At 37.0% G+C, this 14512-nt stretch overlaps 2 protein-coding genes across 2 annotated transcripts; one reads left to right on the top strand and one right to left on the bottom strand.

Annotated features, from left to right (window-relative positions):
* Positions 1 to 2267: 2267 nt before the first annotated feature.
* On the top strand, positions 2268 to 7086 carry LOC107817639 (putative beta-1,4-xylosyltransferase IRX10L). The gene is made up of 4 exons (XM_016643509.2): positions 2268 to 2773; positions 4738 to 5126; positions 5343 to 5584; positions 6104 to 7086. Exons 1-4 carry the CDS (start codon positions 2668 to 2670, stop codon positions 6615 to 6617), a joined length of 1251 nt encoding a protein of 416 aa, XP_016498995.1. The 5' UTR covers positions 2268 to 2667; the 3' UTR covers positions 6618 to 7086.
* A 289-nt stretch (positions 7087 to 7375) lies between these two features.
* Positions 7376 to 11719, bottom strand: LOC107817648 (succinate dehydrogenase assembly factor 2, mitochondrial-like). The gene is made up of 4 exons (XM_016643518.2): positions 11502 to 11719; positions 10698 to 10802; positions 10486 to 10612; positions 7376 to 7918 (listed from the first exon to the last, which is right to left on the bottom strand). Exons 1-4 carry the CDS (start codon positions 11606 to 11608, stop codon positions 7820 to 7822), a joined length of 438 nt encoding a protein of 145 aa, XP_016499004.1. The 5' UTR covers positions 11609 to 11719; the 3' UTR covers positions 7376 to 7819.
* Positions 11720 to 14512: the final 2793 nt, after the last annotated feature.

Raw genomic sequence — 14512 nt, 5'->3', positions numbered from 1 at the left:
ATCGATATTGAGACAAATTTGAATCGATTGAATATAGTGGTGGATTATATCTTTGCATACAATGTTGCATCTAGCATTATGCAAGATAATAAGGATCTTAAACCTCTCTGTTGGAGAATGTCGATAAAGACGTGATTGGCCAAAAATGGCAAGAAGCAATCCAATCTGAGTTGGATTTACTTGCAAAATGTGAAGTTTTTGGGTCTGTAGTCCAAACACATAATGGTGTTAAACCTGTTGGCTATAAATGGGTCTCTGTACGTAAAAGGAATGAGAAAAATGAGGTACAAAAATATAAGGCACACCTTGTTGCACAAGGATTTTCACAAAGGCCTAGTGTCGATTATGAAGCGACGTATTCTCCTGTTATGGATGATATAATGTTATGTTATCTCATTAGTTTTGATGTCCATGAAAAGCTTGACATGCATTTAATGGATGTGGTTACAGCCTACCTTTACGGCTCACTTGATAATGAGATATACATAAAAATTCCTGAGGGATTTAAAATGCCCGATGCACATAATTCAAAGTCCAGGGAAATATTTTCAATCAAATTGCAAAGATATTTGTATGGTCTGCAATCAGGAAGAATGTGGTATAACCATCTTAATGAATATTTATTAAAGGAAGATTATATAAATGATGATATTTATCCATGTGATTTTGTAAAGAAAACAACATCGGAGTTTGTTGTACTTACCGTATATGTTGATAACATAAACCTTATTGGAACTCCTACATAACTCCAAAAGGCAATTGATTGTTTAAAGAAGGAATTCGAGATGAAAGATCTCGAAAAGACAAAATTATGTCTTGGTTTGCAAATTGAACATTTGGCAAATGGGATTTTTGTTCATCAATCTGCCTACATAGAAAAGGTATTAAAACGGTTTTACATGGATAAAGCACATCCATTAAGTACTCCGATGATTGTTCGATCACTTGATGTGAATAAGGACCCGTTCCGACCTCAAGAAAAGAATGAAGAGCTTCTTGGTCCTGAAGTACCACATCTTAGTGCAATTGGTGCACTAATGTATCTTGCTAACACTACAAGGCCTGACATAACTTTTTCAGTTAATATCTTAATAAGATATAGCTCTGTTCCTACAAGGAGACATTGGTATGGAATCAAACACATATTACGGTATCTAAAAAGGGACTACCGATATGGGCTTATTTTATGGTAATGATTGCAATCCCGATCTTGTTGGTTATGCCGATGCTGGGTATTTATCTGACCCACACAAAGCTCGATCTCAAACAGGCTATGTGTTTACATGTGGAGGCACTGTCATATCTTGGCGATCGACTAAGCAATCAATCGTGGCTACTTCTTCTAATCATGCTGAGATATTTGTTATTCATGAAGCAAGTCGAGAATGTGTTTGGTTGAGATCTATAATACATCTTATTCGATACAAATGTGGTTTGGAGTGTGACAAACTACCCATAATTTTGTATGAAAACAATGAAGCATGCATAACCCAATTGAAGTGAGGATTCATAAAAGGAGATATGACAAAGCACATTTCACCAAAGTTATTTTTTACACATTATCTTCAAAAGAATGGTGATATCACCGTGCAACAGATTCGTTCAAGTGATAATATGGCTGATTTATTCACTAAATCTCTACCGACGTCAACCTTCAAGAAACTAGTATATAAAATTGGGATGCAAAGGTTCAAGGATGTGAACTGATGCTCTCATCAGAGGGAGTTAATACGCGTTGTGCTCTTTTTTCCTTACAAGGTTTTGTCCCACTGGGTTTTCCTTATGAGATTTTTAATGAAGCAACCAAAAAACGTATTTCTAAACATGTGTATTCTTTTTCTTTCACTAGAATTTTTTTTTCTAATAAAGTTTTAACGAGACACATTATCTATGGACATCCAAGGGAGGGTGTTATAAGAAATATCAAATTATGATGAATGTCTACTCTTCCTCCATGATCATCATCTTAAATGCTTAATGACATATTCAATGACATATTTTTTATGTTTAATGACATATTCAATGATATATTTTCTTCACTTTTCATGTCTATATAAAGGCCTTGTAATAGATAGAAAAAAACACACAATTGAAGAACAAATAAAAATCTCTCCTCTCTTTTTCTCTATATCTCTTAGCTTGTTTTTTCTTGTTTCATATTATTAATTTGAGTTATATTTTATAACAATTTCTAACACATGCAACATAAATGACAACCAAACTATAAGACCGATTGGCATTATACCTATACAAGCCATTGAAAAATGGGGAATTGGAAAAATCTATTTCAACACATGCAACAGAACTGACAACCAAACTATAAGACCAAACCAAACCTCCTCTAACCTCTCTCTCCTTCCTCTCTGTTTCTTAAAGTAAATCTCTCTCAAACTTATTATTTTCTCAATAATGTTCAAATTACATTAGCATTTCATTTTCTTTTCCTGTAAGCTGTCTTTGTTAAAAAAGAAAAAATGCCTCTCTAACAACTACTCTGTCTATTGACACTTCAACTATAGATTCCTCCTACCTTTTATTAACAAAAAAATGCCACCTTTCTTTTTTTTTTTGTTCCTATAACATATCCTTTAAAGTTTTGATTTTTAGTTCTTTTGGGTTATTCTATATAGATTTGTTTTACTCACAGATTTAGAGAGGCGGTAGAATATGAGGAATTTGAGATTAGGTTTTATTTGGCTTCTTTATTTTACTTTCCTTTTGGGAATTGAAGCCCTCAAATTTCATAGAACCGAGCATACTGAGAGAATCTCAGGTAACTATCACTCTGTTGCTGATCAATGAAATTACATTCACTTTTTAAAGTCTGTTTCATTATTTTTGTGTTAATTTTTGTGGGTTTGTTGGGAAATGCATATAGTAATATTTATCCTTGTTACCAAAACGCTAACTGTCAGATGACAAGCTAGGGTTTTGTTCTCAGCTGACATAAGACTATTTAGATCCAGAAAATCTTTAGCTTTAAATAAATAGATGGGTCAAAATTCAATGAGGCTTGGTTAATATTGATTAAAAATCAGCTAAAAATCCAAGCTTGCCTTAGAACTAAGCTGAGTTCAAATAGTGAAGTATTCTTCTTGAAAGTTCTTTAGTCAATCTAAGTTAATAGGATGTTAAAATTAAGTTGTAATATTTTTACTTGGTGAGTTTTTTTTTTTTCCATTTTCTTTTACACTTAAATCTTAGAGTTCTGAAGAGGCACAAAAAACGGCCTATAAGATCTATTGTTAATCTGGAGTTCAAAAAATGTTGATTTTTTAGTCACACTTTAGTATAAATCTTGGGTCTCAAATGACCTTCAGTTAAGGAACTCATCATGTTTTAGTGTTTGTATTGGACTTGAATCAAAGTTTAGAATTTGAGTCAACTTCATGTTTGTAGATAATTGACTCAATTCAATATGAGACATCTAGATATTCAGCTTGATAAACTCATTTACAACCCTTGGTATCAATTCAACTTATATTGGTTTGGGGTGATGGATTAGAAATAGGCAATCATTCTTCATTAAACAAAAAGAAGAAAAGAAATAGGTGATCTTTCCCCTCCTTTCAACTGTTTTCAAAATTTTAAAGGATTTATTACCTTACTATGGTAGCGTGTAGTACAACTAAAGAGAGCGAGGAAGAGTACTGAGTAGACAATTTGGTTCAAGAGGCGTAAGTTATTTGACTGGTATTGGGGATGGTGGTCTTCTGTTAGAAGGTTTTAAATCTTAAATCTAAAGTCTAGACCTTGATTTAAGAAGTGATGGATTTTGCCTCTTTTTTTGGTAAGGAAAGCATGAAATAGATGTTGCTTCCCAGGATTTTGCCTCTAAAGAGAGAGGGTCTTTAAGCTATGTATGTCATCTGATATCTAAGTTGCTGCACAACTATTTGTGCTTTAGATTTTAAGAATTGGAAGAGTTAGTTTGGTTCTAGCTATTTGTGTTTCTCACAGCTTTGCATTGATACAGGGCGCTGGAGAGTTTGTGTTTCAGTGTTCTCTTATTTAATAAAGTTAATCATGTGTTCTTTTAGAAAGTGAAAACACTTGATCTTCCCTTTTGTGTATTTTCTGGTTTGATGACTAAAGAAAATTTTCTTCACTCTAAAAGGAAAAAGAGAAGGTTGGAAACTTTATGTTGATATTTCTGTTTATAGTTTTTTTCCCTCAAGTCATACCATTAACAGAGTTAGTTCATATTTTGCTGAATTGTTTTTAGATATAATGAATTCACAATTTTGCTTAAAAGGATCTGATTTCAGTAAAACTTAGTTTGATGCTTTTAGACTGCCAAAAGTTTCCGAGGGGTTTAATTCCAAGAATCCCATTAGGACATTGGTTCATGTGTGTATATTTACTCTGGAGTTCAGCGATTTGGCCGTGGATGAATGATAGATAATATGTTGGTGAATCATTTCAATGTTACAAGTGCTACCTAAGTGACATCTTGTGACTGTAAAACAACACCTTTTTACCCACCTGAAAAATTCACCTGTGATATGAAATATATTGCAAAAATTAAATATAATTAGATTCTTCTAAGCCTTCTAAGATGCTAAAAAGTTTAGACTAAAGGCTTATAGAGTATGATTTCCCTATCTGTCACTTTGCATGTCTGACTACATGATTTAGTCTTTTAGTTTGTTAAATTAGGTTAGCCGATAAGGACATGAATACTTGCTTTGAACTCTCTGAAGTCATCAACTTTTTCCTTTCATTTCTGCAATTCAGGTAGTGCTGGTGATGTCTTGGAAGATGATCCAGTTGGGAGGTTAAAAGTTTTTGTATATGAGCTTCCAAGCAAATACAACAAGAAAATTCTTCAGAAAGACCCACGATGTCTCAGCCACATGTTTGCTGCGGAGATCTATATGCATCGTTTCCTCTTATCTAGCCCTGTCCGAACCCTTAATCCTGAGGAAGCTGATTGGTTCTACACCCCTGTTTATACCACTTGTGACCTGACACCAAATGGCCTTCCTTTACCCTTCAAGTCGCCACGAATGATGAGGAGCGCAATACAACTTATTGCTTCTAACTGGCCTTATTGGAATAGGACTGAGGGTGCTGATCACTTCTTCATTGTCCCACACGATTTTGCCGCTTGTTTTCATTATCAAGTGAGAATTAAGTCCTCTCTCTGTCTCTCTCTCTCTCTGCACACACAAAGCACACAAATTGATGGATACATCAAATTTATATTTAACTAAACTGGATTTCACTAAAATGGTCGTGGAAATCCCAAGGGATTACTCACAGTGCCTTATTATAGATTTCTATCTTTACTTTTGACTGAGAGTGTGTGGTTGCATCTGATTATTTCGTGCAAATTGTAGGAGGAAAAAGCTATCGGGAGGGGAATTCTTCCATTGCTCCAGCGTGCAACTCTGGTTCAAACTTTTGGACAAAGAAATCATGTGTGTTTAAAGGATGGTTCAATTACAATTCCTCCCTATGCTCCTCCGCAGAAAATGCAGTCCCACTTCATCCCTCCAGATATTCCACGATCCATCTTTGTTTACTTTCGTGGATTGTTCTATGATGTAGGAAATGATCCAGAAGGTGGTTACTATGCAAGGTATCCCCATGTCTCAATCTCTATGATTAAATCACATTTGATTCTGAATGCTGGAACTTAAATAGATTGTATACAACTAACTTCCCGAAGAAGTCACGAATGTTGATCACCAAGTTAATTAATATGTTTAAGTGATCCTGTAGAATTATCAAGATGATAAGATCATGGTGTTTCTTTTCTGAAAGATGGTTAAAACGTTTACTTAGATAACATCACAAGGGAAGCTGCAAAATCGTAATACGCGTGAAAAAAACATTTTGATTTTCTTCATTGACCTCCCAAACATGGGGAGCCTTGGCGTAACTGGTAAAGTCGCTGACCAGGAGGTCACGAGTTCGAGCCGTGGAAACAGCCTCTTGTAGAAATGCAGGGTAAGACTGCGTACAATAGACCCTTGTGGTCCAGCCCTTCCCCGGACCCCGCGCATAGCTTAAGCTTAGTGCACCGGACTGCCATTTACCTCCCAGACATGTAAATATGTTTTATGACAAGGCACCTGACTCTTATTTCTCTTCTCAGAGGTGCACGGGCAGCAGTATGGGAGAACTTTAAAGACAATCCTCTCTTTGACATTTCTACGGAACATCCAACTACCTACTACGAAGACATGCAGCGAGCCATCTTTTGCTTGTGTCCACTTGGGTGGGCTCCGTGGAGTCCAAGATTGGTTGAAGCAGTTATATTCGGTTGCATCCCTGTTATTATTGCAGATGACATTGTCTTGCCATTTGCTGATGCAATCCCCTGGGAAGAGATTGGTGTTTTTGTAGACGAGAAGGACGTCCCAAATTTGGATACTATTCTCACTTCTATTCCACCAGAGGAAATATTGAGGAAGCAGAGATTGCTTGCTAACCCTTCAATGAAGCAGGCTATGTTATTTCCACAACCTGCTCAACCAGGTGATGCTTTCCATCAAATATTGAATGGACTTGCTCGTAAACTGCCACACGATAGGAGCGTTTACTTGAGTCCTGGGGAGAAGATCTTAAACTGGACTGCTGGTCCAGTTGGCGACCTAAAACCTTGGTAAGAAGCTGGTACTGGAGATTATTGCATTCACTAAATCTTGGCTTTCAACCTTAAAAGTCGCGTCAAAGGTGTGGAATTAATGTGAACTGTATATCTTAAGTATGTAGTTTTTCGATCAAGTGAAGAATCTTTTATTGATAACAACATCCAGAGGATGCAACATCTTACCCTTCCGGGGTAGGGGTAAGACTGCGCACATCTTATCCTCCCCAGATCCTACTTGTAGGAAACTACTGGGTGGGTTTGTTGTTGTTGTTGTTGTTGTAACATCCAGAGGATGTAACATGTTACAAAATCTTAAGCTGTAGGGTTTGTTGTAGTTCTGGACGACTGGGGACGATTGCACATTCATTTTTGTAGCTGTAGGATTTGTTGTATAAACAGCTATGTTGGTTCCCCAGTGTACTCCTGTGCCACTAACATTGTGTTAGAAAATTAACAAACCAGATTAATTTGATAACTAATAGTGCTAATTAATTTTAACCATAGTCAAGTATTCTTTCTCTTCCGTCATCTCTTTTCCTATCTCCCAATTTGTCGAAAAATTGGAAGACGAGTAACACTAATCCAGTTTGAATCACTGACTGAAAGCTCTTTCATCTATAATCTATACATCAACAATTTGCAATTTATTAAATGGAATTCCTACTGCATTCTTACAACAAGAAATGATAATTGTCATCTACAGATAGCTTAAGATCAAAAGTAAAACATAGCGGTAAAACTAGTAAAGAAATTAATGTAATATATAATAAGATATCACTCGTGGAGGATAAGAGATCCCTTTATTTCTTTCCTCCTCATTTTGAGTAGCAAAATTTAAAGGATTTATTGGATCGTCAAAGCTAGAAGCAGGAGCAGCAGGTTGGAACTCATAATGAAACTCTTTTTACATCCCAAACCTGTGGTTTTCGGAAAATCACCTTACGTTGGTTCACTAAACAAACAAATATATAACTGTCGAGGCGGATCTAAGATCTTTAGTCATTGAGCATGGAGTGTCACTCAAAAAATTATCAACCTCTCAATGAACCTTATTTAATATGGAAAGCTTAGATGCTATGAAATATTCAGAAAATCTGAGGATACATTAATTCGTTTCAACATAACTAATAAAGAATACCGGTTCTTTGACATCTTCCAGCTCAAACTGAACTACTGATTCCTGGCTATAGGCCCGTCTCGGCCTTTCTTGAAATCATCTCACCCTATAACCCAAGGCTGTCCTGCAGCTGCACAAGTCTCTGGAGCAGCATGTTTGCCAAGGTTGTTCATAACCTTTTCTCGCACAGCAGAGAACACCTAGAACAACAACAACAGCAACAACAACAAAAAACCCAGTAAATTTTCACCAGTGGGGTCTGAGAGGGTAATGTGTACGCAGACCTTACCCCTACCCAAAGAGGGCAGAGAGACTGTTTCCGATAGACCCTCGGCTAGAGATCAGATGAAAAGAAACATATGCTAGAACACCTAGAACAAGTAAACTTATTAACTTAAGCACAGTCAATAAAGAACAAAAAGGAAAAAGAAAACGCTTGGACAAGCTTGAAATTCTGTTAGGTTCTCACAGAATTTGTGCTACATCTGGTGGTTGCTCCTGGCCAGTCAGCCACTTCCACAAATCAGGATTCTCCTTAAGCCATGAATCAAACAAACTTAATAAAACCAGCTCATATTCATGTAGGAGAAGTAGCTTCGCTAAATGCTAGTTCTGTTATCCTGCTCTATAACAACAACATGCCCAATGAATTCTCACAAGTGGGGTCTGGGGAGGGTAAGATGTACGCAGCCTTACCCCTACCCTGGAAGGGCAGAGAAACTGTTTCCGATAGATCCTCGGCTGTTATCCTGCTATCAAAAGCAAATATCTTTACTGTCGAGCAAAGTGTTTGAGGAAATTTTTCTCCGGAGCGCCATCATCGATACAATTACAAGGATTGTTAGAGAAACATAGCAAAACTGACACCTGGACAGAAAGCCACATTCAACCCATAGATCTTCACACTCTTCCTAATGGTTTGTATTTAAGCAATACAAGCAGCCATTAGCAACTCAACTTACCCCTAAGATTTCTCAAACTCCCCACCCCTCCCCTATGTCCCCTCAACTCCAGTGCCTACAAGCACATTTCACTGTTTGGTAACTATCTTTTTCTTTCTTTTTTATGGAAAAGTAAGGTTTATTAATGAGTATCAAGAAGGTAATAAAAAAGTACAATAGAGTCTTACTCCAACCGATTTTAGGAATACAAAAGATTCACCAGTAGGCTATATCGATTACAATATTCTTCTTACGCCAAAAGAAAAGGCAGTGTTTGGTAACTATGCTAATGGGTAACAATAAACAAAGAGTGACTTGGTCCCCTCCAAATAGATTTAGTTTAAAGTCTGACCTCTTAAGTCTACCTGATACAAACATAACTCTTGCATGCTTCCATCTGGGAACATATTTATATAATGTTTCACTTCTCTTGTTTGAAGGAGAGAAGAAAAAGGGAAGAGGCAAATAGTCATAAAGAATACTTTCTTCCGTAAGTAATCTATATAGGCCATAAAGTGTTTGTACTTCGAATAGTGAAAATACTTCTGGCAAAGCTCCAATATTCCTTAAGTTTTCTTGACATTTGCAATTAGAGTGAGCAACATAGAGATGGTATACTTCAAGGCCATGACTAACCTTTAGGTGTTATGCTAATGAGAAGATACAGAAGAAATTACAAGTATAGTCTCCAACAAGCCAGTGTTATCAAAGGCAAAAAGCGCAAAAAAACTTTACGGCCTGTTGGGGCTTTAAGCGCAAAACGCAAATAAAGTGTGCGCTTTAATGAAGAAAGGCGCAAATGGATAAAAACTACAGATAAGTATGTATAGTCCAAGACTAATATCTATAAGCATAAATACCAAATATACAGACAAAGAAATTGAAGAAAATTTATGATTAAGTGAAATATCAATTGTTTAGTATTGCCTCTTCAGGATTACTCTCATTGGAAAAAAAAAGTATGTCTTAGAGCCTTGATGACAACACTAAAGCGCCCGCTAAGCGAGGCGAAGCACTCAGCATGTTTTGAGGCTCGCTTGAGGGCTTAAGCGTGCTTTAAGCGCGCCTTTGATAGTACTGCAACAAGCCCATGTCATGACAAGCCTCTAGTCCATTTTCCCATCAGCCTATGTCAGGAAGTCGACCTACTTTCTTATGCATACCTCATTCACCTTAAATATCCGTCAAGCAACCATTACAGATTAGATGAACAAAACTAACCGAGAACCTTGATTTACTCCTTGGCAGAGAAAAGGGTAAAGAAAGGACCAGCTGTGTTTGGTAATGACTGGAAGTGTTCTCTTGAAAAATGTGTTATGTTACCTTGAAATGTGGAAAATGTTTTTTGCAGGGACATAATTTCCAAAAGAAAAATAATTCCCACTAAAGGGGGGAAAACAACTTCCCTTTTATGGCGGAAGTCATTCTCCTATAATCACTTGTTTCAATCAATATGACATGATTTTCAATCTTTAATACTCAAAAATCACTTAAACACAAACCCCTTAAACACACAAGGAACATCACGCACTTTATGCACAATCAAATACAGTGAAATGTTTTCCACCAACCAAACGCATTACCTAGTGTTAGTTTTGTGTTTTCGTTGGGTTTTCTGATTGGTTTGCTTGTCATTGCCCCTTTCCTTTATCTTTCCTGAGGCGAGGGTCTACCCGAAACAACCTCTCTGCCTTCTTAAAGTAGGGGTAAGGTTTGCGTACACACTACCCTACCCAGACCCCACTTGTGGTGATACACTGGGTTTGATGTTGTTGTTGTTGTTACCGCACTAAACAAAACACGACAAAGGAAAACAAATCAATTACCAGGTCAAGAATATCAACAAGGGACTTAATTCCATATTCATCCATGGACTGAATATGATCCTCCACCCATTTTCCTAGAACAAGGTCCAGCTCCAAGAACCCTCTTTGTTTGCTCCGGTAACGAAGTCTATAATCATACCAAATATATACACCCCATTAATATCTGATAAACCGACTAAAGGAGCAAGAACCCACCACACAATTTTACTAACCTGTTAAACAACCGTCTTTTGCTCTCTTCACTGGAGAGATCAAAATCAATCGGCTGAAAATTCTCGTTGGAAGTAAAGAAACACGAAAATGTGCCAGCTAAAGGCCTAAAAGATAAAATAGAAAGCAAGTATGAACTCTATAATCAGAAAACGGCCTAAAGTATGAACTATATAATCAGCAAAAGGCTTAAAGCATCAGATTGAAAACAAGTACAAATGATAGAAAAAGCCTAAAAAATAAAAACAAAAGCAAGTATGATCAATCAGTCTACTAGCTTCAATCTCGAATTAGTAGAGATCAAGCTTTATAATTCTTTTTCTCCATTATAACTCGTTATAATTGTGAAGGGGAGCCTTGGCGTAACTGGTAAAGTTGCTGTCACGGATTCAAGCCGTGGAAATAGCCTCTTGTAGAAATGCAGGATAAGGCTGCGTATAATAGGCCCTTATTGTCCGGGGCTCGCGCATAACGGGAGCTTAGTGCACCGGGTTACCCTTAACTCGTTATAATTGTGTGCTTAGGTGACGGGTACCAAGAATTCAGTATTTTCGAGGTTTATCAAATTTGAACCCACTTTTGTTTATTTAATTATGTCTTCAACACGCCCCTTCAATGTGCTGAGTCTGATTCTTTTTCATAGCTCAAATATATGGTAATTTCTTTCAAATGCAGGACTTGTGATATCATATAAGTAGGATAACTAGCGAATACCTAATTATATCTTCAACGCTACAAAATTAGAATAGTACAAAGAGAGCAACAAAAAAATAAATATAAATGAACGAGTAAAGTGAGATATTAACCGGTAAAGACTAAGAGAGGGGAGTGCGGAGTTTGCAACAGAACTCCTCTGAGAAGTATTATGGATTCGAGGAATTGTGAAGAGGAGAGCCCTTCTTAGATTGGCCATTTTCTTCCACTGCAAGAAATGAGTTAGAAAGGTAGCAAAGTACAAATTAAAGCTCAGTAGAGTAGAAGATGGAGGTTTTGGGTGTTAAATTGCAGGCTGGTTTTGCACTCTTGCTAAACCAAATTTCCCAATTGGTAAAAAGTCAGAAATAACCTCATTCACAACTGCTAATTAAAAATAGTCATAGTTTTAAAAGTAATAGAACAAAATTTGAACAAAAATTTTAGCCATTTTTTTAATGTAAAAATAAATCTGAACAAATATACCCTTAAAAATCCGAAAAAGTTCCAGCATAATATGTTGGAGTTCGAATTTTTTACTTATGAGTATGCTGGAATTTCATAATTACAATATGCTAGAAGTTTATATGCAGGAGCTCCATAATCCAACATATTATGCTGGAACTTTTCGTGTTTCAGCTAGTATATTTTTGTCCATATTCTATTCTCCACATAAAATAGTGATTATTTTTTAATTACTAGGGCCAACTTGTCATATTCTTATTTGGCTTTAAACAAGATTCTTTGATTCTAGTATTAATAAAATTTTCAATTAGAACTATTTCCTTGTTGAATATGTTAGTTTGTTAGTTAAATAGTTATATGTAAATAACCTTAATCCCATATCTAGTAGGAGTAAAACAACAACAACAACAACAACAACAATCCAGTAAAATCCCACTAATGGGGTTTGGAGAGAGTAGTGTGTACGCAGACCTTACCCCTACCCCGAAGGAGTAGAGAGGTTGTTTCCGAAAAATCCTCGGCTAAAAAAAAAAAAGACAAAATGACAAAAGGAGACTGTAGTAAGAGTAAAACATGTATTATATATATATGACTCATTGAATTATTGTCAATACATCAATAATATAATTTTCGAAGTTATTAATTCTCACATGGTATAAGAGCATCGGTGAGAAACTCCATAAAGGTCGGACAGTCACTGTGCATCAATTTTTGGCGACTTTTTCCAGATCTGATTGCGTCACCTCCCTATTGGTGAGTGTTGTGCTAAAACCAACACCACCAACATACTCGGAAGGCTCCGGCAACCAAACCCTAGGAAACCAACTCGGAAGAAACCCTAACATGCGCCGTCACGCGCGCGTTGAATATCTGATGCCGGCGACATGTCTATCACATGCGCCGGCGCGTGGACTGTGTTCCGGTTAGTTTTTTACGAATTTTCTTTTGGACAGTGTGTTCGACTATCAATTCCGAGCCTACCCATTATATTTTATTTTTATTTTGATCAATTTCAATTTTTTCCGGCAGCTACATTGATTTTTCCCGGCAGAAGCTGTGATTTTCCGGCAAAAACAGTGTTTTCTTCCTTGTTTCAGCAAAATACAGTTGATTATTTTTATTACTTTTTTCTAGACTTCTCTCCAGTCCAACGATGTCTTTGAAAATTGATGTATTTGGTTCTAAAAGCACGGGTTCTGCAAATTCAAGTTTCATGATTACTTCGGGCCCCTTAATGGAAAGTTGAAACTACTTAGCTTAGGCTTTTTCTGTTGAGTTGTGGTGCAAGGTTCAAGGTGTTCAAGACCACTTAACCAAAAAGGCTAGTGAGGGAGATGAAAAGGACAAAGTACCGTGGGAAAAGATCGATGCTCAGTTATACAGTATCTTGTGGCGATCTATTGATTCCAAATTGATGCCTTTGTTTCGCCCATTCCAGGCATGTTATTTAGTTTGGGAAAAGAACTTTATACACTAATGACATATCTCGTTTCTATGATGTGATGTCGCGAATGACAAGCTTGAAGAAACATGAATCAGATATGTCTACTTACTTGGGACAAGTACATGCACTCATGGAAGAATTTGAGAAGTTGATGCCAATTTCTGCTAGCATTGAAAAGAAACAAGAGCAACTATAGAAGATGTTTCTAGTTCTTACACTCGTCGGACTTCCTAGTGACCTTGATTCAGTACGTGACCGGATTTTGGCTAGTCCGACTGTCCCTACAGTTGATGAATTATTCTCTCGATTATTTCGCCTTGTTGCAGCACCAAGTCACCCAGCGATCTCATCACAGACACTTGACTCCTCTGTTCTCGCATCACGAACAGTGGAAAATTGGGCATCTCAAACTATAGAGAATAGATGAGGAGGAGGTCATTTTGGGAGATCTAGACCTAAGTGTTCTTATTGTCATAAACTTGGACACACTCGTGAAGTGTGCTATTCTTTACATGGTCGACCACCCAAAAATGCTTATGTTGCTCGGACCGAGACTACAGGTAACCAGAGATTTTCTTTATCTAAAGGGGAATATAATGAGTTCCTTCAGTACCAAGCAATTAAGCAGACATCTCCACAAGTAGCCTCTGTTGCTGGTAATTCTTTTGCTTATGTTTCCTAGTCTAGTATTCTTGGACCATGGGTCATGGAATCAGGCGCTTCTAATCATATCTCTGGTAATAAATCACTTTTGTCAAATATTGTGCATTCACAGTCTCTTCCCACTGCTATTTTAGCCAATGGATTTCAAACTAAAGCAAAAGCAGTTGGACAAGCTAATCCCCTATCTTCTGTCACTCTGGATTCTGTTCTTTGTGTCCATGGTTGTCCCTTTAGTCTTACATCTGTTAGTCGCTTGACTCATTCCCTCCATTGTGGTATATACTTTATTGATGATTCTTTTATTATGCGCGACCGCAGTACGGGACAGACGATTGGCACAAGGCGTGAATCAGAAGGTCTTTACTACCTTAACTCACTCAAACCCTCCAAGGCATGTCTACTTACAGATCCTCCAGACCTAATTCACGGACGTTTAGGACATCCCAGTTTATCCAAGCTTCCGAAGATGGTCCCTAGTTTGTCTAGTTTATCTACATTAGATTATGAGCCGTGTCAACTTGGGAAACATACCCGAGCCTCTTTTCCTCGTAG

Source organism: Nicotiana tabacum, chromosome 15 (assembly GCF_000715075.1).
Source record: "Nicotiana tabacum cultivar K326 chromosome 15, ASM71507v2, whole genome shotgun sequence".
Lineage (NCBI taxonomy): Eukaryota > Viridiplantae > Streptophyta > Magnoliopsida > Solanales > Solanaceae > Nicotiana > Nicotiana tabacum.
This window is presented reverse-complemented; position numbering and strand designations above follow the sequence as displayed.